This window comes from Strix uralensis, chromosome 15 (genome assembly GCF_047716275.1).
Source record: "Strix uralensis isolate ZFMK-TIS-50842 chromosome 15, bStrUra1, whole genome shotgun sequence".
Taxonomy (NCBI): Eukaryota; Metazoa; Chordata; class Aves; order Strigiformes; family Strigidae; genus Strix; species Strix uralensis.
Window position 1 is genome coordinate 19,027,575 of NC_133986.1, and position 24,266 is coordinate 19,051,840.

General features: G+C 42.7%; 1 protein-coding gene across 13 annotated transcripts in view; it reads right to left on the minus strand.

Annotated features, from left to right (window-relative positions):
• The window catches only part of BRSK2 (BR serine/threonine kinase 2), a 319,001-nt gene that overhangs the window by 19,382 nt on the left and 275,353 nt on the right, over positions 1-24,266 (minus strand). For 9 of the 13 annotated variants that reach the window (XM_074884775.1, XM_074884774.1, XM_074884773.1 and 6 more), the window contains 6 exons: positions 17,544-17,604; positions 13,057-13,669; positions 11,876-11,924; positions 7,025-7,148; positions 4,901-5,081; positions 4,116-4,205 (listed from right to left, as the gene is read on the minus strand). In XM_074884775.1, the coding sequence (XP_074740876.1) occupies positions 4,116-4,205; positions 4,901-5,081; positions 7,025-7,148; positions 11,876-11,924; positions 13,057-13,669; positions 17,544-17,604 (1,118 nt within the window). The remainder of the gene's footprint in view (positions 1-4,115; positions 4,206-4,900; positions 5,082-7,024; positions 7,149-11,875; positions 11,925-13,056; positions 13,670-17,543; positions 17,605-24,266) is intronic. The other 4 variants (XM_074884784.1, XM_074884782.1, XM_074884786.1 and 1 more) reach the window with 1 other exon arrangement.

The following is a 24,266-nucleotide window of genomic DNA, read 5'->3' on the forward strand; positions in this document are numbered from 1 at the left end:
TGGCTTTTGCCTGTCCCTATTCACCAGATGTTTCTATTACTCTTTTGTGCAAAGGCATTGGAGGAAAACAGGCTATGATTTAATGGAAAGAGTACTGGGCTGAAACAAAGGCACAAATGTGAGATATCTTCCTTGATGAAGAGAGATCCTTTTATCCCACCAAAGGGCAGTCCTGCCCAGGGATTACCAAAGTACAGACTCTGAGTATAAAGCTCCTGGATGGAGCCATACACGGATGAGAGACAAGGCCAGCCGCTCTCACAGACAGCGATCCTCACTCTTGATCCAGTCTTGCTGGGCTTAACGGATTTTGTGATACCAGTAACAAGAACACATGGACAGCTACTCTGGTTCAGATCAAAGACCCAAACCATCCAGTGCTCTGTCTCCATCAGCAGCCACACATACATGCATGAATGTAACAGCAGGCCAAGCACAGAGAACGCTTCCTCCTAAGACTACCTCACTCTCTCACCACTTTCAGGTCAGGTTCCTGAGCCTGCTGCAGTTTGTCTGTTTAGCAATCCTCATGGGGAGTTCTCTTCCAGGGAGTTGTCCAGCCTCCCTGTGAGTAAGAAGTACTCAGGGGAAGATGAGCATCTGCAAGCTCCTCACATTCAGAACCTGCTTCAGTGAGGAGTTCCACAGGTCTTACATTGCATGGAGACATGCCTTCCAATATTGTTTTGGTGCATGGCTTCCACTACTTTCGTATGATGGCCTCTAGTTCTTTCATTGGGAAGAAAAAATGAACAATCAGTCCCTGTCTACTTGTTCTGGGCCAGTCATGAGTCTGTAGACCTGGTACTGTCTCAGCAGTTATACCACAGAGGATTTAATGTCCTGAAACATTAAGGTAGAAGGCTGGTATGTTGCACTAAATTTGGCCAACTGGACAGTGGATTTTAGAAGTATTACATTAGCTTCTGGGATAGATTTCAATTATTTACACACTTATTCAGGTAAGGGAGGGAAGCTAGTTTCCTGCTTCAGAGTATGTTGGAAGGAATAAGCACAGCCAGTCTTAGGAAAGAAAAATGGAAGTGAATGGAGGGATACCCAGGGGGAAGGGAGATTTTAAGGTGCTCAAGTGTGACACAGAAACACATCTGCCTAAATCAGGTACATATCAGGCTCACATACACACACACACAGAGATGCATGGGCAACACGACATCTACAAACACTGTTGTGAGCTGGAGGAAATGAGAAAGAGGAAAGTGCGTTCTGAAACCCAGGCAAGCCGGCTTAGTGGGCTGGCATGCTGCATAACGGATCAAAGAGGGGCAGGAGAGAGAATGACTGTGCCATATGCTTATTAGGCCTTGCTGTTGGGCTTTATACTGTGTTCATTGAGTCTTCCCCTTCTGCAGGTCTCACTTCACATGCACGCACCTTTCACAGATGGTTTTCATCATCCTACCTCTAATGGCACCTGAACTAAAAGGCAGGGGAGACAACCACACAGAGGATATGTCTGTGCACGATGAACTAGGAAAATCTCCAGTGCTGGGTCAGTATTGCTGGTCAGAGCCAGCAGTATCCTCAGAGCCATGGAGGAGGAGAGTCAAAGTGAACTGTGAGCTCGTTCTGTTACAGCAGTGGACTGCCTACAGAGTATCCTCAAACCATGAACCTGAACAGGAGTCCAACCACCACCATTCCTGTGAGGTGTTCAGGGCTGGGAATACGGGAGAAGAAGAAAAACAGAGAAGACTTTGCCTTGTTTCTAGTGAGAAATGCCGAGGAATTCCACAGCAATTTCTAGGAAGCTCTTGCACACATCTTCCCAACCACAGCCACCCAGCTAAGCAAGGTGCTGAATGTGAACTCTTTCTGTCCCTTTATCACTTTATTTCCCCTCACTCTCTCACTGGCTGGGGATGTGAACCACAGGGCTTCTACTTTGATGTACAGGTTGTCTCTTCTTGGTAACAATCCTTTTCCCCCCTTCCTTTTCTCTTTTCCTTGTACTCTGCTCAATCCTAAATTTTTCATGTTGAATTACTTCTCCCTTTTTCAAGACACTTGCATATTCCTGATCAGGTACCCTCTCTCTCATGAGCTGTCTTGCCTGGATAACTCCCTGGATGAGGGAATTCTCATTTTTAAGTTTCAAGAGACCATTCATTTTGGTTTTGCTCCATGTGGAGTTATCCGTTCCACTGCATGTTAAAGATCAGGCTGGGTTTTCCCTGCTAGAATGACATGCTCTCATGTAGCTTTAAGCAGTAGAAAGACATTCTGCATCTCTTACACAATTTCTCCATTCCAGAACCAGAGCAAAACTGTAAGTCAGACACATTTCTCACAGCACAGTTTGCCTAGACATCTCCCTGAACCTTAGTCAGATCAATGGGGTTTATTCCTGCTATAATATGACTTTCTTAGGGAGATATCCTGCTTCACATGCAAGTGTGCAACAGGGTCCAAGTCTTTCTAGAGAACCTCAGTAGCTAGCACATACTAGGGTGAAGAAGTTAAGAGAGATCACCACGTTATTTACTTTTTTAACAGTTTTTTCCTCACCAGAACATAAGGGTACACTTCTTTCCCTAAGAAACAAGGAATGCTTGAGCATTGTTCATGCAGCATGAACATGACTTAAAGTCATGAACTAGACTTAAAGGATGCTTTTCTATCTAATTCCCCTCACTCCCACTTGGCCCCATCATTTCCCAAGAGGAAGGGCTGGCAGAAAATTCTGGCTGCTTCCTTGAGTTTGATTTAATTTCAAAAGTCCAGACAGCAAAAACCTGAATCAACCATAGTTCTAGTATCCTCACCTTTCCTGTTTCCTAACAAGATAACCCATGTGCTGGGCACCCCTGTGATCCAGCATGCAGAAGGTGAGGCAGTGCTGGAGGGCAAAAGCAAACTGGAAAATAGTATTTCCTGAATGGAGCACAATTCTCCATCATGTAGTAAGCATACACTCTTCTAGATGGAGTTATTTTATCTTCAGCTGTTAAAGCCACACTGTTAGACCAGAAGGATGTAACCCATATGTGCAATGAGCCAAGGACATCTGGGATGTAACTGCAGGATGCAATGCCAGCTTCACTCCCCGACTTTTGTCTTGGCTTGTTCAGACAAAGGTCAAGCACAGAATTTGGCTCTTACATATTATATTTAGTTACTATCTTTTCATCATCATACAGTGGGAAAATTCTTCCCACTCCTCCTACACCTTTGTCTTCTTCCTGCAGCCTCTGCTCTCTGCCTTGCTCCTATTTCTTCCCTGTGTCTGTACATTCTTTCTGCTTCTCCTCATTTTTCCTTCCCTGAAGCACTCCCAATAGCTAAGCTTCCTTAAGTTTTCAGTTTTCACCTTCTTCTTTGTTCTGTCCTTTTAAAGGCTAGAAGAGTTAACACTGATATTTTTTCTGTGTGTGTGTCACCACTAGTGTTCAGAGTGAACATCTGCTACATATGGTGGGATGAGGCCAGTTTCTGTATTATCAGTTCAGGCTGCCTGCAGATTCAGTTTTATGTCATTGCACAGGGTCACACACCTAAGGCTTTCTTTACCACCATGAGGAATTGAAGTTTACTTTAAAAATAGATAAAACATAGTTCTGCAGAACCTTAGTATACGATCTGTGCTACAACAGTACTGGGCCAAGAATTTGATCACACTACTGGAAGCTATTAGCCACCTTCTGACCATCTGAAAATGCTCCTCTTAACGGCTAAGTTTAAAGTAGCTCTCAACTTTGTTCTGGGACCCTCTGCAGTTGGAGGTTTCTAAAGCATGCCTGAAGGGTTTGAAAATCAGGTATCTTCTAGAGCGTGTCCCTATTCTGGGAGATTTTGGAGCTGGAGAAAATCGGGAAGATCTACTGATGATGCAGTTTTTGATGGAGAAGTGGGCAAATGGCTCTTTGGGCGGGAGGTGGGCAGAAGCTGTTCAACTGGGGAATGCACTGGGAGCACTGGAGTGGGAATGAGAGAGGGAGGAGTAGGGTGGGTGCGGGGAGTTACTGCTCTGTCTGAATGGAGCTTATTTCTTGCTGTAATCAGAGGGATGGTCCCCCTGAGCCTCCTGGTACCAAGAGGCACTTCACCTTCCTGTCCCTGCTGAAGCAAGGTGCTCAACAGTAGAAACCACTTACCTGATAACTGCTGCACTGAAGGCTGGTCATGTGTGCTTAACAACTGTGCCTGAATGGTTTCTACTACCCTCTTAAAACGACGGCTTGGACCTGTGAGGAGAGAAGAGGCACAAATGGCTGTGAGAGGAGGGGGAGCCGAATCCTCATACAACCCAGGCTGGAGGGGAAGGACCACAAGCATCTTCCCTTCAGTCTTGTCCCCAGGAGTGCATCGACAGTGTATCTGCCCTTCAGCCAAAGGCACGGCTTTGAGGCACTATTACGCAGCCCCCATGTTAATAAGGACTGTGGTGTGCTGGCCTTAACAGGAGGAAGGATGGCTTCTGGGCTCCTTTTGTAAAGACAAAAAAGGTGTGTGTGGGGGTTTTGTTTGCTTGTTTAAACCCTGTGGTGGGCATGTGGCCACCCAGAAGAGAAGGGTGATTGCATGTTTCTGTCAGAAGGAAGAAATCAGTGGCCTCAAAGTGCCCAGCTGAGACACTGAGACCTTTGAGTGAAACAACGAGACAGTACAGGGAGATGCTTCAAATCTGATGCAGAGAGCAGCCGTTTTAGCACTAATCATGGTGGTGGCAGCTTCACCTCTTTGGGAATCTCTTTCCCTCCCAGCACTTCCATCACTACCAACACCATTTTTGTTCCTGATGTCCTCCTTGCCCCATCTGAATTTTGCCCTGAGGTCAAGACAGTTATATTCTTTCCCCTGGCAGAGCTCTCTTGGCAGGCCTCTATATCAGCAAGGACAAAACCAGCTTGTACCCATTTTACAGCTTTGCCATGGTTACCTGATAAGAGTGTGAAAGTGACAGAATAGATCCCGTTCTCCTTCTGTGCCTCTCCCCCTTCTGTGTATGTTATGTCCACTTGGAACTTCACTGGCTTCTGGAAAACAGCAGGACCTCCTGTGGACTTGTATTCTGCACGGAAACTTGTCTGTGAGATGACGCTGTGACTGAGGCTTGGAATCTGAAACAGGTCAGTAGAAGGAGACAGTAGAACCAGAGCACAAAGGGAACAAAACTGCAAAATTCGATTTAGAACAATACACATTTCCAGAGTGGGTAAGATCTGCCGGATTTGCTTCTGGACTTGAATTTGTAACGTACAGTGTTCTTCTGAAATCAGTAAGAGTGTAGGTTGCTTGGCACCACAGAAGAATGCACTGCTCCTTACAGGACTGACCTAAATCTAAAGGTTGACTATTGGTGGAATACCCAGCATGCTTATAAATTTATACATGTTGCACCACTTCATACACTCAGTCTTTCTTTTCCTACTCATCATTTTGAGAAATGCCTTTCGCTGAGTGAAAGCTGATATTAAGGGAAGGGGCATAAAAGTCAGTGGGATGTAAGACTGGATATACAAACCCCCCTGAGTAGCCTGGTCTGATTTCACAGCCAATCCTGTTTTGAGCAGGACACTTCCTGAAGTCCTTTCCAACCTCAAGTGTTTGGTGATTCTATGATATCAAATAGACATCAGGATGTGGAGTGGACACTTAGACAAGTGCCTGGGATATCCACAGGGAAAGCGTGCCTGCAAATAACTTATGCAAACCACAACTCCTATCAATATGTAAAAGAACTCTGAGAAGCTTTGTGGTATCATCAATATCTGTATCTTCAGACCCGTGGTAGAATTTCGTAACTGCCTAATTTTCAAGCAGTAACCTTGCCAAAAGGTTTAACATACCTTCCCAAAATTTAACATACTCGCATTCTGTTTATTGCTTCATAAAGGACCAGATTAAAAAAAAAATAAACCAAACCACTTGGAAATCTGGCCTCTAATTTAGGAGGAAAAATGAAGATGAGTTCTTTGAGAAGCTGACGTTAAGGACTTACTTAGCAGGCTGTGACAATGCATTTAAGTTTGAAGTTGGCTGTAAGAGATGATTCATAGGGTTTGCACACAAATCACTACATCACACCTCAACCCACACATGTGGGGTACGCACAGGACCACCAATAGAGACAGCAGTGCACACTACGGCGCAATAAAAACCCACAAGCACAGCTAAATGCATGAAATGGATATAGTAACATGGCTGCTTCCAACCAATCTGAGCTGGATACCAGTGTCTGATGCATGCTACTATACTGCACTTGCTCCTTCTATGCTTGTACAGTTATGGCTGTTTTTTTGGAAGAAATTCATTGCAGCATCACAGAGACTAAAAAGGAGTGCAGTATTTTGTGGAAAACAATATCAGTTCAACAAACGATGTAAGAAATTAAGTCTCCTTCTCTTAATTCTATTGAAAAAAAGTCTAATTATGTTGTCAACTACCTTGAACTGAAAAATCTCTCAAAAATTGTACTTTTTCTTCATTGGTACTTTCAGACAATGAGAATAAGGACTTTCTATAGGACAAAAATTACAATTTCCCTCTGCTTTCTTAGACTGTAAATAAATGGCATCTGCAACAACTGATACTCCGGTCACCAGAGGAAATTTCCCTTCTTCCCGCCATACAGCATTGAAGAGGAGATTTAAAGTAACGAATGCAGATGTGAGCCAGGATTTTTGTCTGACTGAGGTGGTGGAGGGCATTCCCAGCAGAGGGGACCCAATCTGATGCCCAGACAGTGACTGTAATGTTAGTTTGACAAAGCAGCAAATCACCATCGATACTGCACCAAGCAGTGTGCTCTAACTGCAGTGATATTCCAAGCACTGACAACCTGGAGACCCTGCCAGGAAGGCTGAAATCTTTTCTCACCTTAGAGACTATTATCTACAGTTAGAAATTCAGACAGTGTCCAGTGGAGGCCAGAATCAACATAAATTAAATCCACAGAGGATCCATTTGAAGGAGCAGAGACCCTGCCCAGTAACGTATAGCGCAAGGAGGCCTGGAACTGAGCAGGGAGCAATGCCTCCAAGAGCCAGCTGGGGTGACTTACCGAGAGGAAAGCGTGGACAATATCAGCCTTAATGGAGCTTAGTGGTTTGTCCTTAATGACCACAAAAATCTGTTCTTCTTTCTCCAAGTTGATGAAGTTACCGAACCAGGATTTTTTGGCAAGCCTGACATGATGAAAAGAAAGAGATGGTTTAGAATATTGAGTACCTAACCCCAGCTAGAAAAAAATACTAAAAAACACACAAGGAAGTTTTAATAACACTCCAGATGTGATATTATTACTAATAGTAAGTGGAAAACAGTGTCAGAGAACACCCAGAACATTTCACTTTGTGAAAACTATTAAAATGATGGACCACACAGTGTTATTCTGGCAGCATGTGTCCCCAGCAGTGAAAAATCAGGAGTCATGGTAACTCTTTTGACTGAGCCAATATACCAATTAATACTGCATACATAAAGTGCATATAAGCCAGGGGACACATTTGTGGTTTGTCTCCAGGGATATCTGTTTCTTGTGACAATATTCGGATGCTGGTAAAACAGGGATTTAAGTTTCTTCCCACTCAATTTCAACCCCTTTGGTGTTCTAGGACTTGGAAAGTTCCTTTTCTGAAGGTTTCCTGTTGGGCTGACAGTGCAATCACAGGATCTTGCTTTTTAAAGCAAGCTGTAGGTTTCACTGGACCTCCAATCTCTCACTGAGTGAAATCCACTCTTACGCAGAGGGCCAGGACAAAGACTGTCCCATTCATTAGTCCCATTCAGGGCGTCTAATGAGTGAACTCTGGCCATCCTACAAAGGAATGAATTTTCAGTACTAAGAGAGAAGATATCAACACCATGCAAAACACAGTTCAGGCTTTCCACTGACAGCAGTCCAACTTCCCAGTTCCTTTCAGCATCAGATGGTGGTTTCGTGATGAAATTGCTCTGTTTTTTCACACTGATCGTATCAGCAAATGTTTGACTTTGCTTATTGTTTCACCACCTCAATGCATTTTGTTGACATTCCCTTTTAAGTTACACAGGCTAAAGGAAAAATGCAGGGACATGAAAGTCATTGGGAGACACACTACCCAGAACTTGAAGGTAGCACCTCTGACAGGTGCGGTTTTGAGGGGAGGGAAGATGCTGTCAGCCATGAGATACAGCCGAAAAATTGCTGGACCAACCTGGACCCAGCGAAAATTCCACTGAAATCAGCCATATTCTAGTAGGGAAGAATTTAGCATGAAAATGTCAGAAATGAAAAGACCTGCCACCAAGAGACTGCTGTTATTTTCCTCCACAGGCTACTTTATAATGCCATGACAAGTCCAGTTTGCAGGATGGCAAGCAATAGGCTTTCAGTTGTTTTGGCGGACATTCACCACTCAGTGGAAGATGACAACCTCTCCAGACAAGGAGAGCCATCTGCAAAAAGGATTACTGAACAGCAGCTTTCCAGCAAAGCCATAAACAGCTGGGAAGAGTTATTAGTAGATTCACTTTCCGTGGCAAAGACTCAGACTGAGGCAGAATGAGGACGGGTAGAGACTAGGAGAGAGAGGAGCAAACTAGGAAACTAATCTGAAGTCTAGACTTTCAGGATAAAGAACAAAGCTTGACCTCAGCAGTGTCCACCAATTTGCACACATTCCCCATTCCAGAGTGCTTCATGAATCACCCAACTGTCATCTCACTGGCCATTTAATGCACACAGCAGAAAGACCACAACTGGAAGACTGCTCAGCTGTGCAAATAATCATTTGCTTCTACTTACTGCAGGCAACCAAAAAAAAGAGTACAGAAAGATTCACTTGCAATTTGGTAAACCAGTGCCCCCCACTCAATTAAAGTGGGCTGGAAAACTGTCACTCCCTCAAATATTCATAGGCAGCTGTAACTAAACCAGCGAGCCAGAGATTAGCATAGGGAGCAGTAAAGAAAGGGCCTCTCATTTAAATGGGTCGTTAAGGAGCCAGGGTTAGAGTGTGAAAGGAAATTACATACTAATTAGCTCATGTGTCTCGCACACACCATAACAACTCCGCAAGCCCCTGGAGAGCTGGGGCAATAGCTCCCTGCATGTAAAGGGTCTACGCTCATTAGTAAATTAGCACCTGGTTATCCATCTAAAACGGCTGGTTGTCTTAGGCTCGTATGTATCATAATCTGAACTGGCGTTGGCTATATGGACTCCAGGGGCCCAGGGTTATGTCACACATGGAAGCTGGGCCTGGAAAAAGTGTGCATATTTAATTGCAGGTCTGCCATGTTAAAATACGGCTTTTCATTTTTGTATTTTCATGAATGGTTTTGTTGGTCCTTCATTTATAGGTCTCTTAACAAGCACAGGTTGAAAGGGCCCCAGCACACAGGGAGTGTGACTTTTCTCCTGTTCAGCTTGGAAGCTTGGTCTTGAGTCTCCAGAGTCCAGCTGGGCTCTTTTATTCAGCAAGGTTATCGTCAGTAACACTGACTCTGGAAGATTCACTGGTAGCCAGGGCTATGCTCCAGCTTGTAAATCACTGGAATTCACTAAATTATTTTGCTGCTGTCGCATAAGATGGAATAGATGCCAGTGGCCTCTCCTGTTTCTGGAAAGAACAGAATCAAGACATAGCACACATGCACTGGCTTTTCTCCCCGAAATCAGCAGAACTAGCTGTGCTCATACACCCGGGCAATAGGCCCAGTGAAGAAGAGGGGGCAGCTTTGGAGTAAAATGACACAATAAAGGTTACCCTCCTCTCAGAAGGTATTAAGTGCTACTAACTTGGGATAAAATGGGTATGAATCAAGGATCCTCAGCACCCTGAGTGAGGTGCTCTAGAATCTCACAAGATCAGGCTGTAAGCAGTAAAAAATGTACTTAAAATTAACAATCTTCTCTTGTCATGGCAAACCACCTAAGGGGGAGGGAGATAGGAGGTATGTGTGGGAGGCTGGGTGTGTAGATTACTCTAGGGAATCTAATCAGGTGTCCAGCTGATGAAAAAGCAAATAGATTAGCATGAAAATGGAGGCTGGTGCTTTATTACTTCACACTGAATTGCTCACTGCTATAAGGTTGCCTCTTCCTACTTTTGGAGTGTCTGACCGCATCGCCTTCTGGAGAGCCTCACTATTTGTCCCTGAGTGCATGGATCTATAACCTCCAGAGGTTTACCTGCTTGGCATAAATAACAGCATTTCTACTCAAGCAAATGGAGCTTTGCAGGTTTAAAGCAGCTGGAGCTATGTCTCTTTAAATGTCATCCCTAACACGTTTTCTAGGACTTTTTCATATGAGAAAGAATATCATTACCCAGACATGTCAAAGTGTATTACCTAATCATCAGGTTTGTTAAATGAATAGCAGTCATTGCTGTAACAGAGCAAGGACATGTATTTATTGCTCAACCCATGAGGTCAATACAGCTCGTGATAAGGATATCTTATTTCTTACAGAAAGGAAGAAAATACTAGAAAAAATAAGACATGTGGAAGTGGGCACTGAGCAACAAGACATCTATCGTTAAAATATAATCCAGTTCATTATTTTTTATGACTTTTATTATGTTTACTGCAGGGTGCAGTCCAATTGAACTCATTAATTTGGCAATTATACAGAAAAAGAAAAAAGGGCCTTAGGCTTTGACTTGCATCCAAACTGCCTGAAATGATAGGCACTACTTCTCCATACCAGCTTTTAAAGAGTGAGTGGGAAGCAGAGAAGGCAATAAATTAACAGAAAAACTTCCACCAACATACATGCATGAAGAGGAGAGGAGAAATTTAATTCTGAAGGTTTTCTGCTTCAATGGCCTTAAAAACATTTGAGATGAGAGTATCATATATTTCTTTGATAAGGATGCGTTCATTTTATGAAATTCTCTCATGCCTCTCTATTCGTAAATGCTCCAAAGTGTTGAAAACACAATTTATTCCATTTTTCTTCCTGGATTTCTTTTACTAACCTTTACTGTTCCCTACTTCTCCCTCTCCTGAAGTCTTTATCCCTCTCCATTCTGCAGCATGAGATACAGAGTGCCCATCTTACACCAGGTAAATGCCAGGTCTGGGGAAAGTTGTTAAGGCAATACCATTGTCACCAATCACAAAACTTTGGGCCCAAAATTTCCATCTATGACTCATGAATATTTCACCCAAGTATCTTGACAAAAGGCCAAATTGCCTTGGTTGGCAGGGTAAGTCTATGGGCATTGGGTGCACAAACACAAGCTGTGAAAATAAAAAGCAATAATTTGGCATCTGTTGCATATATCAGGAAGTGTTTGGAGCAGCACTCTCTGGCAGGGACTTCCAATCCTGCCATGCAGTGACGCACATTTGTGCAGTGAAATGGTTGAAATGTACACTGACTTTTAGGAATGAGTCTGGTGAATATGAAACAGCTTCTACATGTCCCGGTGCTGCTGCCTAGAATTAACACTGCGTTTACTATCGCAGCCAAAGATTCTTCTGAATTATCTTAGCAGAAGCTTCTGCATGTTATCCTGAGGAGGCAAACTCCCCTGTTCTAAGAGGAAGACTTTTTAGTGCATAGTTAGTGCCAGTACAAGCCACTGATTATCCTCTCCACTCCCCAAGAGTGATCAGCTTGACAACCACATGAAAGAAGGGACAAGGAGCATGTTACAAACCTAGTAAATTCAGCAAGCCACGAAAAAATGAGGTGGTTACTGGGAGATTGTTTCATCACATGTTGACTCCACTGTTATTACTGAGGTACAGATTTTATCCAGGGTCCTCAGCAGAAGAACCATTTCACATCTCTATCCCACTCACAGGATAACAGGTTACAGTCAGATACTGATCCAGAATATGTCACCCTATGACGTTCAGGCAAGGAAATGACATTGGTATGCAGGGCAAAAAAGTAGTATACTGGCAAATTACTCACTCTGGGGATGATTCCGGGGTTAAATTAGACATCTCCTCTGGTGTAGGTACTGCCCATGCGCACACAGCCACAGAGAGGGAGGGAGAAAAGAAATGGATGATTCAGTACACCTTCCATTTTCTGCTTGTATATCAACAAAACAATTCTGGCATTACGCCCTCTTGCATTTGCCCACTGCTTCTGCAGACTAGTTCTGTCATGACACTTGAACACTGGTCGTATGTCTCTAGGCCACTGTATCTAATCAAGTGCTGCATTTCAAGGCTCACCCTACTCTTCCTTAAATCATTATGTAACCTTGCACTGGCTTCAATGCTTTCTGGTTCACACCCAAACACCATGCCAGTTTGGTTGCTCTACAATTGCTTCAAAGCCCAGTTGGATGCAGCTCAGCCACTGCTGCAATTCTCTGCAGCTCTCTGACCATCTCAGAGACAATGTCCCTGACCATCACAGTTCAAAATCTAACCCTTTCATGGCTGTAATCCTCCTTTCCCGTGGGATCACATCCCAGTACCCTGTAAAGCCACTGGGTGTTGGGATAGCTGCTGCTGACATCTGAGGATAATGCATGTGACTTTGCCTGAATGCAAAAAGCCACCTGGAGCTTGAAGAGGAAAATTTTGCACATCTCAACACTCTAGAGACTCTGAAAACTGAAACCGGCCAGCAGATAAGAAACCACTGATTGTATTAAGGAGATTTTTACATCAATTAGCAGAAGAGGTGAAAAAAGCATTAACAAGTTCAAACAAGCTGTGATCAGGACAATTTCAGCCTATTGCCACTGGCTATCTTTTTTCAGCAGAAGGTTAAGCCTGGGGCTGTGGAGAGGCAGCCAAGTACAGCCATAGGGGAACCGGCAGAGTTCTAGATTTGCTGAGAAAACGAGCAGAGAAGCTGAAGATAAAATTTTCTTGTGTTCTAAGAGCCACAACAGGGAGGGTAAGAGCTGTATGACTAGAGTGTGAACAGGGCTCAGGAGATGCTGTTGGAGCAGTGGCATGACAGAGCCTGTGCACGTGCCCTGGGTTAGGGCTGGCTGATGCCATCACTCCCATTTTCAATACCAATATTCAGTCCTCAGTACAGGAAATCTGCAGAGCCACAGAGAGGTATCAACTTGCTGCTGAATGTCTGCCTAAACCAGAACCACCTTATCCGTCTGGGTGAGTACTCACCTTGCAATTTCCTGCGATGGAAGCGAGGAGACCCCAGGAAACTATTCTTGATTGAGTTGAGCCGTGTCCTCCATGGCATTCCTCCAATGCTGGGGCTGGATGGTGGTGTTGGGTTGGGTGTGCCTGCTGGGCTCTCCTTTGGCGTATGGACAGGTGTCCCCTTGGGGGTAGGGAGGGGACTTCCCCTTGGAGAGGGGTGAGGGGTGACCTGTATGATGGGGATAGATTTGGTGCTTGGGTCAGTACTAGAAGGGAGCAATCTAACAGGAGACATAGGGTTGGTCTGCACTTTAGGAACAGCCAGCTGTGGGTTAAAGCCGGCAGCAGGCGAGCGGCCCTGAGCGTTCTGCACAGGGGTGTTCTGGGAAGAGGGGGCGCTGGTATTGCTGGTAGGGAGTGGGTTGGATTTAGTAGACTGGAGTGGTTTTTCGGCCAATTTGCTCTTGGATGGCAAAGTCTGCGTCTTTGGGTTGGGCTGAAGTGCTGGCTTTGGTTGGAGTACATGTCCAGGCCTGGAGGCGTTCCTACAAGCATCAGGGTCCAAGGAGACTTGGGGTCGGGGAGAGAAAGGGAGGTCGGAGGTCTGAGGGGGGATGAAGAACTTTCTGATAGGCTACGAGACAGACACAGAGTGTCCATGCACATCAAAAACAGTGAAATACGCATAGAGCGGGCGAGCAGAGAAAGGAAAGTCAGAATAAAATCCATCCGAGTCACAAAGATGCACCATGTCACAAGGAGACACAAGAGATGGAGGTGAAGGGGCAGTGGGGGGGAGGGATTTTGCAAAGAAACGAAAACGAACAAACAAACAAAAAACAAAAAAAAGACATGCAGTTAGCTGGGAACACAGCATAATCAACAACAGCAGCAGCGGCAGCAGCAAGAACAACAGTGTCATAACAGGCTTCATCATATTAACCAACCACGTGTCAGCAAAGGAAAACAACAGAAAGAAAAGTAAAACAAAGGAAAAGTAAAAAAAAAAACCAAACCAAAATGAAAGAAAGTAACCAAGAAAAAAGAAGAGAGAAATGCCATCTCTCTGGGATTGTTCTGATTGCCCTGCAGTGAGAGAAGCACGATGCTGTAGGGAGGTGAGGAAGGGGAAGAAGAACCACTCAAGCCACAGACAAATTGAGATGTGCCAAGAATGGGACCACCTCTTTCAGCTCCAAGTGCCCATATGCAAACCCAGCAGAGAGATGAAACTCATAACAGGTGTGTGATACACACGGAGTGGTAGGCGATACACACAGGTTACTGCACACACCAGTCAGAACCTCTTTCCTTCCTCTTTACCCCTGACTCTGGATAATGCACACCCCGGTTGCAGCCACCCATTGCAGAAATAGGGGAACAGAGAGAGTGATGCCACGTGGGCATCCACTCTCCTCCCCTGGCCTGGAAGGTTAAACCGCTCAGCATTCGCTTGGAGGCTCCAGAGCACACACCACCACGAGAAAAATATGAACTCAGGTTGGTGTTTGATTTGTAAACAGCTACAGCAAAAACTTCAGAGGCCTGGCAAATTTGTTTATCCGGGAAGAGATGATACTTCCCATCAGACTTTATGCTTCTCCTGCAACATCCCTCATCGAAAAAGTCACAGCAATATTTGCCATTAAGTCCCAATTCTATGGAGGGGGTGGGGGGTGTTTTGTAAGACACAGTTTAAAAAGAAAAAGACAACCAAAGTTCATAATCCACCACTGAGTTATAAAAATGGGATTATGATTTTTTTTTTTCCCCAAACAAGAACATTTACACATGTTACAGGCATTTTGGGAAACCATTCACATGTCGACAGCAAACAGCAATACACAGACTTGGGAGGATAAAAGCCTTTTAAAGGGGTATTAGCAAGCTAAAAAATCACATTTAAAACAAAACGAATGTCCTTACAAAACACTGCTGTTAACACCTTAGATTACAAGTATTGGCAGAATTGTAAAAATAGAAATCACTACTCAAGATCTTTAGCTTTGGTCTGCACTCAAATTCTGATTTCTATAAATAGTACCTATTATAAATTATCACCATTATTATTATTATCCATTCTTCTTATTATTATCCATTCTTAACACCTAAAAGCTGTAATCAAGCACTGTCCAGACATACCATGTACATGTAACCATGCCTCAAATCTCAGTCCCAAGTAAGCACACTCACTAGTGAGTTTACTTTCTGGGTTTGATGGATTAGCACAGTGTTGCCATATTTTAAAAATGCAGAAATGTATTAAAGACTTAATTCCTAAAATTGTTTGCATCAAAGTTTCGCAATTACTTTAAAGAACTTAGTGTTAGGCCACCAAAATGAAAAGAAAATCACTACATCGAGACATGTGTATTATTATTATTAGGATTATAAAGTTGAACTAAAGTCTGCCATGTTGGTAAATTCTGATCACCAATGAGAAAGAAAGGGGAAAAGATGAGGAAAGTGGTGAATTTATGGAAGTCACTATCAGCATTTGACTATTAACGATTTGCAAATGACACCAAAGGATAAAAGTCAAAGACTGTTGATTGTAAATGTTTCCTTGCAATTTCTGTATCTTATGTGTATGATGGTTTGCGAAACAAATTTGAAAGAAACAAAGTCAAATTCAACTCCTGCTTAAGCCATTAAGAATCTGAAGGTGCACCCTTAATTACCGCATTTTTAATAATGCAATAAAGAACAAGATTAGGTCTATATTTCAGCTGGTGCAATGGGGAACACCATTAACAAGATCTTGTGAGATTTAAGAACTCTCAGCTGCTGTTGAATTCAATTCCTCGTAGAACTGAACCTAAGCAGCGCGTACAGTGAAATGTGTTATTTGCTTTTTAAAGTATGTCCTCTTTCAATAATCTAAGGTGCTATTAAAAGCATAGGTAAGGACGTTTAAAAAAAATATGAATTTTATTCCAACATTTCCTTTTAAGCCTCAAATTTGACCTGCCTTAATATCGTTATGATCTGCTGAAAATGCCATCTGGTTGCTAAATCCCTTTGAAGACTATTTAATCAACTGCCTGTTAAGTAATAATGGTAAGATACAGCAACTATGGAGCAGATCCTGTCATCCTTTGATGCAGTCCTACCGAGATGTCAGAAATTGATCCCAAGAGATCAATTAATGAGATCAAGATTTAGGTTTGCTGCACCGGATGCTTATTTTGTGCACCAAACTGTTTCCATGCTCTTTTCCAGTACATTTTGCAGTGGCGTAAGAGTTCTCAGACCTCTGCTTCGTTCCCTGAAATCCAGGAGTCCCAGTGCAGAAACAAGGAAATGGATCTTCACTGGTTCCTGGCGTGTTTAAGATGCAGAGGAGACCACAAACACATTCATGCCAGTTGCAAAATAGGGTAACAACTGGCAGGAACATGGAATATGTTTCAGAAAATAGTTCAATCAAGCAAGGAGTTGGAAGCTTTACTAGCCTATAAACTTACACCCAACAGTGTGTCTTTATGCATAAGAATTACACACAACTACTGGGCAATTAGAATTTTAAATACTTGGAATACTGATGTTCTCTTTATATACCTAAGTGTAGATCCATAGGTGTATCCATACCCTAACACACTGAATATATCCATTTCCAATGGGGGATGGGATCTTCTCATGAAATCATGAAAAGCACATAGAAATCCTCCAAAGACTCTGGGCTAGACAATTAGGTAACATGGATTGCCACAGCCCTACAGACTTCTTGATGAAGTGTAGACTTTTGTAAGGACTTCACTCTTGAAGTGACTAAGCTGACCTTGTCAGACAGTAGGAACACTCACTCTTATCCCTAAAGAAGTTACCAAGGAAAGGGAAACATCTGTCATTGCACTCAGAAGCTGTAATAACTTTGCAACAGATGTACTATCAAGCATGTTTTGTACTAGCTGAGTATCAGTCAAGTATCAGTATTTAGTTGACTGTATATTGAATACCATGTGAATATACCTTATATACAGGGGTTTGAGTGTTCTTTTCTCATCTTGGTCAACTTCTTACTTTCCTTTTAGATTTGCTAGCCTCAAATTTGTATAATTTATTTTCTCTGACTTTCTAACACAAGCTATGCTGAGGCAAACAGAATCAAGTTGGTTGTAACCAGCATGGTTTGGTGCTCTACTGTGACCTGATTGAAGGTAGCTGTGAAATGGTTCCTGATATTTGGTCTGAAACCACGCTGTATAGAGGCCTCAGCTGGATATGGCAGCGTTTAGTCATAGCAACGTTATTCTACGTGCTTATGAGACTGAAAAAGGGCAAGGGCACAGTGAGATCCCTGCTAACAGTGCAGGGAACATGTACGAGAAATTCTCTGCTCGCATTTGTAAATAACATTTCCCTCACCACCCATGAAAATTTACAAGCTGCCAAGGAAAAACAAAACATCCCACCTAAGAGCCACAGCTCTGCAGCAACAGATGTCGAAAAGCATCAAGCACGTGTGAGTGAATTGGACCAACAGATCTTGAAGCAGCACCACTTACCCTTGGACTGCTGAGAGGACTGGTGGAGAGCCCAGACGACGCTCCGCTGATTGACCGAGACCTGAATGGACACAATAAGGAAAAACAGCCCTCAGAAAACTTGGACAAGTAATAACCCTGAACACCAGCCACCACAGGCACAGGCATGAAGTGAGGAGAAGGAGGGAGGCTGTCACTGGAAAAGCACATGACTCTTTCCTTTCTCTACTGTTACATTTTTCAGTTGTCCCACCCTCAAAATAAAGAAATGCTGTTGCTCAGGGAGGATACTATAATCCCTTTTCATTAAGGGAATTGCTACCTTCTTTTTGGTTATCAAACACATGGAAGCTACGTCTGACCTGTGCAAGCTGAACTGCTGAATTCAAAAAGGACTGTCAAGACCTTCATGTTGGTGCTGAGAATTCTCTTCTGCGTAGTGCTGGTGGACACAGAATGAGACGTTCTCTGTCACGAGCAACACGGAAAAGCACCATGTGTACAAGGCACAAAGGTAGGGGATTCTTCCAGATATTAAGAAAAAAACCCAGTCTCCATGACCCAGGCACACAATCGTTTTCTATGTGATGACTTCCCACTGAAGTCAAAGCTCACATTGGCTTAACCCCTACCAGCTTCTCACTGATGGATTTCACATCCCTGTTCTCTGGTAAGATTTCCTGCTGTTGCATTAAACAAGCCAGGTCTTCTCTATGGATAACGAGTTCTGTTGTTGTTGATGACTTTACTAATACCAAGATAACAGCCCAGGTGCCCTCAAAGAGAGGCCAGTCAAGGGAGGATAAACTGTCCTTCTATTTGCTGACAAAGTCACCTATACAGCGATGCTCCTACGCTCTCCAGCAAAGGCCACCTATGAAAAATGTCAGCTGCAGACAATAAAACATATGAATGTGCTATGCTAAAGGAGCTGAAAGGGCAGACAGGCCAAATGCACAAATATTTCAGCAGCAGAAGTTTCCAGGAGGAGGGCTGCCCAGCAGGAAAAAAACTCCTCTGTATGACTGTAAATGAGTAAGGCCCAGAGGCAGCTGCTTTCTATCCTTTTTAAATAGAAAGAAAGTTGTCTTGAAGACTGAAACATCTTATAGGAGAGGACTTGGCTAAGACTCTAGTTGTTCAACAACCACCATGCAACATGTCAATAGAACAAACCTACCAATGTTTCACCTACAGTAAGAGCCGTGAAAGCAATTATGTGCCTTCAGGTGACAAACATGAAAAGGTGAGATCCTGTAGATGCTTGGCAAACAGAGTGCATGTGTGTATGTGTATGCATATGTGTTTATGTGTGTGTGTACACACATATTTTTCAAATTGATAGAGGTCAGATAGCTAATGTCAGTTTATACATAAGAGAATATAAAGCAAATTTAGACCATAAATTGTCTCAGTTTACTCTCTTCTACTGTTATAGAAGAATAAAACAAAAAAATCAGTCTCTAAAATGGTCTCCCAGACTAAATAAAACTGAGTAGTAGAATTACTAAAAAATATGTGAAGTGCAAAGAGGAATTATTTCCAAGGAAAGAGTAAGCTACAACTGAACACAACGGCAGGTCCTGTTCTCTCTGTATCCTCTGCAGAAACTACTCACTGATGGTTTTGTTTGTATCTCATTGCAGTTTGTCCATCATGATAAGTAGGTGAAACCCAGAAGCCCAATCTCTGCATGCTTTTTTTTTTCCAGATTAAATCTAAATTTGCACCACGAAAATCTGGGGCACTCATTCTATGCAGAAACTCCCCACCTGCGTTTTCCCTTGTACCCTGCTGCAGTCTGCCCATCATAGTGCAGCAGTCAAAAACTAGAAGTTCAGTCTTGGCATTCTTTTGCACTAGATTAAACCTAAATTTGTACCATCAAGATCTGGGGCACTCGTAAAGGTTTATGCAAAGTAATTTTAAGGGGAGAACCGTCTGCTTCTCTTCTGAAAGGCTATTTTATGTGCCTCTCCTATAACTGAAGTAGCTGAGTGCAACACAGATGTGTCGTACATATGGGAGGTCCATTTAGTTAAAATCTTCCTCGTATGAGTCATCAGGAAAAGCTTCTTCCAAACCATAAATTATAAGAGGAGCCTAGAGATTATCTTGGACAAATGCGGAGGGCATTTAGGTGCCCAGAGATGCAGTTAAACACCTACTTAGGAGTTAAACTCCCACTAGGAGATGTTCCCACCAACTCTTAACTGTGGTGGGAAAGTCCTCTCTGACACTCACCTGAATTCCAGGATACTTGATTATAAGTTCCAACTGCTATTTCCTTTTTGCAATCAGGTGTTTCCAACAGTCCTGAATTCTCCCCTCCCAACCCCATTGCCTCCTATTTTTTTTACAAAAACAATCACATACATGGAGGGCAAAACATGGCAGGCCCCACCTCCCAACTCCCAGTTCCTTATTGGAAGCAATATTTGAAAAAGAGTTGTTGTGTACTGTGTTTTCATCCAGCCTAGGAGCCTGAGGTAGGGGACAGAAGAGAGAGTTAGTGTGAAATCCTCCTGGAAATGCATTCAGCATCCACATGACTGCTATCAAACAAACTTTATTTCTGCTGCTGATTTACATGCAAAATACGTAAGAAGTAAAGTAGGCCCTATAGCATGTTTTAGTTTGTCCACACTGGAAATTGTATATAGGAGCAGTGGAAAGAGTTTAAAGAATCCTGGGTTAATTTTAAGTGTTGGGGTGAAAAGAGAGCTGTACATTTTCAAAACTTTTCCCCTTTACCAGAGAGTGCTGGTATGGGATATGACACCCAGACTATCCTTGCATCTTCTTCAATTTAATAAATCTCCCATAATTTACCTTTACAAATGGGACATGGTTCCCAAGCCAGCTATAAAAACTCAGTAGAGGGGCAGGTACTATGCTCCAGTACAAAAATGCTAACAAGCAAAAATGGCAGATTTGGCCCTCCCATCAAGATCATCTTAACTGGGAAATGCTAGAATTCAGTTTTTAAAAAAAATCCTACATACACTGCTCCTGTATCTCAGAGTCAGGTGGACAGAACTGGGACAGGGCCAAAAGAAAGTAATGAAAACGTTCCATTATGCTGAAATGCTGTAATGAAAGAACAGAGAGAATTTAAATTTTTATCCCTCTCACCAGAAAATAAAAGCATGAGGCCCTACAGGCAGCACATTAGTATGGCAGACCCTGGATGATCTTGTGTGGAAAGCGGAAAAAAATATGACATCATCTGATCTCTATGGCTATGAACTAAGTTTATTTAGTGGGAAATATCTATTAGCGAGTAAACTCCTAAGAGTCTCTACAGTCACTAAATGTCATTGGAAGTATTAAATCTATAATTATTCCAATAACTTAATACTAAATGCAACAATCTAGCAAACTACGAGCACTGTGTGTGAGTCACTTTGCTCTGTGTTTTGCATTGCTCTATGCTTGGGCACTAATTCAATGGAAGCCATCAAAGAGTTGGCGAACATACAAGCAGAAAAGTTAATGCAGCTGCTCAGATAAAGAGCATTCCTTCAAACACAACTGCCAGATTTAGAGACCCAAGAAGAGACTCTTTAGACCCTTCTCAAGTGACATAGTTGTTTTGCCAAGCCTGGAGGGAGGAATTAAAAAAATAAACCGTAAGGGAGCTAGACCCAAGGTTTAGGAGGGGGAAGATGTAGAGGGCACTCTAAACATAAGGTGGGCACTGAGACCATCGCAGGCTATTCCTCCCATCTCATAGATTGACAATAATCTGGAGACGTCTGAGCTATGAAAGAGAGAGGCCAAGGACTGAAACAAAATGTGCATGTGCAGGCTGTAGTTTGTAGATGTGATGATTTTATACCTTATTCAATCTATTTGATACTTCAAAGTATCAAAGTTAAAAGGTCCTTTGTTTTAAAGTAATTTTTTACTAATTTTAGCCAGCTGCTATGAAAGGGGAAGCCATGTGAGGACCAATTTGTGTTAGACCAGTGGTCTCCTACTGGTGAATTCAGTTTCCAGCTGGTTTCAGAGAACTGCAGAATTTCTCGAGAGCTGTAAGAGGTGAAGGGCTGAAGCCTCACACTGCTGAGGTGTAGGCAGAGAGAAATACAAGCAGGAAAAGTGCAGCTGACCTGGTAACTGTACTACACATCTAGCACATGTAGAGAGCACCTCCATATTGCCCTTCACTCTGATTAATTTTCAAGTGCTTCAAACAGTGCATCTGCTAGTACACACCAGTAGAGTATAAAGGCTTCACAGCCAGCATTAAACATTTGGGTCAGATTCGGCATTTGTTTCTTCTTTGAATAACCATCTCACAGAAATTTTTCTTACAATCAAAGGGGAGTTTGGTACCTTGTTGCAGTCCCAGCAGAACTTGCTTTCATAGCACAGTTTTACCGGGATGCTGAATACAGCCTCTTAGCTGGTCAAGCTGGAGCCATGCTTCCAAGAAGGGGAGCCTGCAGCATGCATGCAGCGTGCAGTAATGCATCAGACTTGTGTCCCTGGGTGAAATGCCTTTGAAATTTTGAATTGGTTTGATTCCATGAGTAGTTTTGAAAGTCATTCCCAAAATATCCAGCCAACCTCTTTATTTGCTTCGAGCATAAATTGGGTGGAATTTGATACTCCTCTTTGCTTGCTCACTCAAATAAAACCAAAAAATTCTAAACTGTATTTCAGGGTATGAGACCCCTGAAAATGACCTCAATTATATGCAACAGGTGAGCAGTCAGGCGTTGTGTGTTACAACAGTTCATCACTATTACTCTTGGGTGTCCAAAAGATACAAACTGTGCTTCCTTGCTTCCTGATCGAGGGAATACCTTTGATGCTCCACTGTCTTACAGTCCCAACCATGCAAATTAGACAAACTGTAACAGCTCTTACTGGGAATACTTATGCTTAACTGAGAAGGTCTACTCAGGGTAATAACTACTTGTAAGATGAAGCCTTACAAAGAGTACAGAGAAAGGACCTCAGGTGTTGGTAACACACTTCTTTCTCCTTTCAGCGCACAGAGGGTGATGTTGAACAGCACCACCTTCCTTAATTGGCCAGTTATACTAAAGTTCCATTTATAAATGGTTTAGAAAGAATTAATAAATAGTAAAGCACACTACAAAGATAAGAAGTAAATGTTACTGGTGCTAATTAGCTTTCACAGTATGTACCCTCTCAATAAGCTTTTGCTGTACTCTTTAGTGATCTATTACAATGTTTTTATTAAATCATTTATTAATAAAATATTCTCCTTCTGTTAAGTATTTATAAATGGAACTTTAATTTGAAGCGTGACTGCATTCCTAGTTGTACCTATATCCTCTTTATTGAAAATAAAGAGCTTTGAAGATATATCTGTCTCTAGGGCCATCTGTTCACCTCTTAAGAAAATATATACTAAAAAGAGAGGGAATACCCAGCATTTTTTTAATAACACGGATGGGATTCAGCTTCATCTTTAAAAAAAAATAAAAAAAAAGAATAAATTAGGATCAAAATTAACTGGAGGGTACCAAACAGATACAAAAAGCGCTAAACAGTGAAGGGGGTCTCATTCTCAGAAGGTGTCCTGGCACCTGCACAGTGTCTGAGGATAGTTCTCTGTGCCCACGACATTGAAACATAGAGACAAACAAGAGAACAAAAAAGAACCCAAAATTAAATTATATGGAGTGTGACTCCAACATAAAAGCACACAAACACACACAAAAGCACCAAAAATGCTTCTTCCCACATCTCTCTCTCTCTCTCCCTGCTGTAAAGACTCATTCACTGAAGTTTATCAGCCTGTATTGTATTTGTATAGTGCAAATGAAAAGTTTCTCTACAAGATACAACAGGTCCCGCAACAGGAATAATCCAAAACTAGAGCTTACCCCAATGGATCAGCACTCGCCATCCTCGGAAAGGGAAAATGAAGAGAGAGGGAGAGAGAGAAAGAAAGAGAGAGGGATGTGGAGGCAGGTGGAGAGAAGAGTAGGAAAAGCAGAGTGAAATACTGTTCAGAGAACTGAACGGTCATAATTATTGCCACTGGTGCCTACGTCTTCAGAGACCAGGAACACTAGGGGGACAGTTTCAATTACCAGAAAATAACTTTTGTCCTGCTCACAGTATTGCAGACACATCCAACTTTGACACTGGGGAGTATGGGGAGGGACATACTAAGGCTGTAAAAAAACCATTCCCAGCCAAATCCCAATTAAAGCAGTCAGCAGAGCAATGGGGTTCATACTTCATGCTGCATTTCTTTTCTGCCTCTTACATAAGGCACAGTTATATCAGACTGTTATCAAGGAAATAGTTCTTTTTGTCCCCAGTTTGCTCATGTAGCGTCCCTCTGTCCCCCAGGCTGGCCTGGTAAGAAGTACTTCTTTTACCACGAATGAACTGTGAAACGTATTGGTTATTAAAGCATGCATTTCTGAGCCAGCTTGGGAGCCCAGGGTACAAGATTGTAGCTCAAGCTGTGAATCTGCTTTGATACTGGCTTATTAGTCATGATGGTCTTATAGTCAGGAATTCAGATCAGCTAGAACATACCAGCTCAGCAACCCAGCACTTATCTCTGTGGATGCCATCTTGTGCTCCAGGATCTCATTTTTCATTTAAAATAAATTCAGTCTCTGGGTCTTAAATGTTGCAAAGAAAATCTTTCAAATGTGAATGGAGAATAAATCAATGCTGTGCTGAAAAGAGTCTGAAACAGCAGCTCTAAAAGCAGAATGAATCTCTGGCATGTTGACTTTGAAG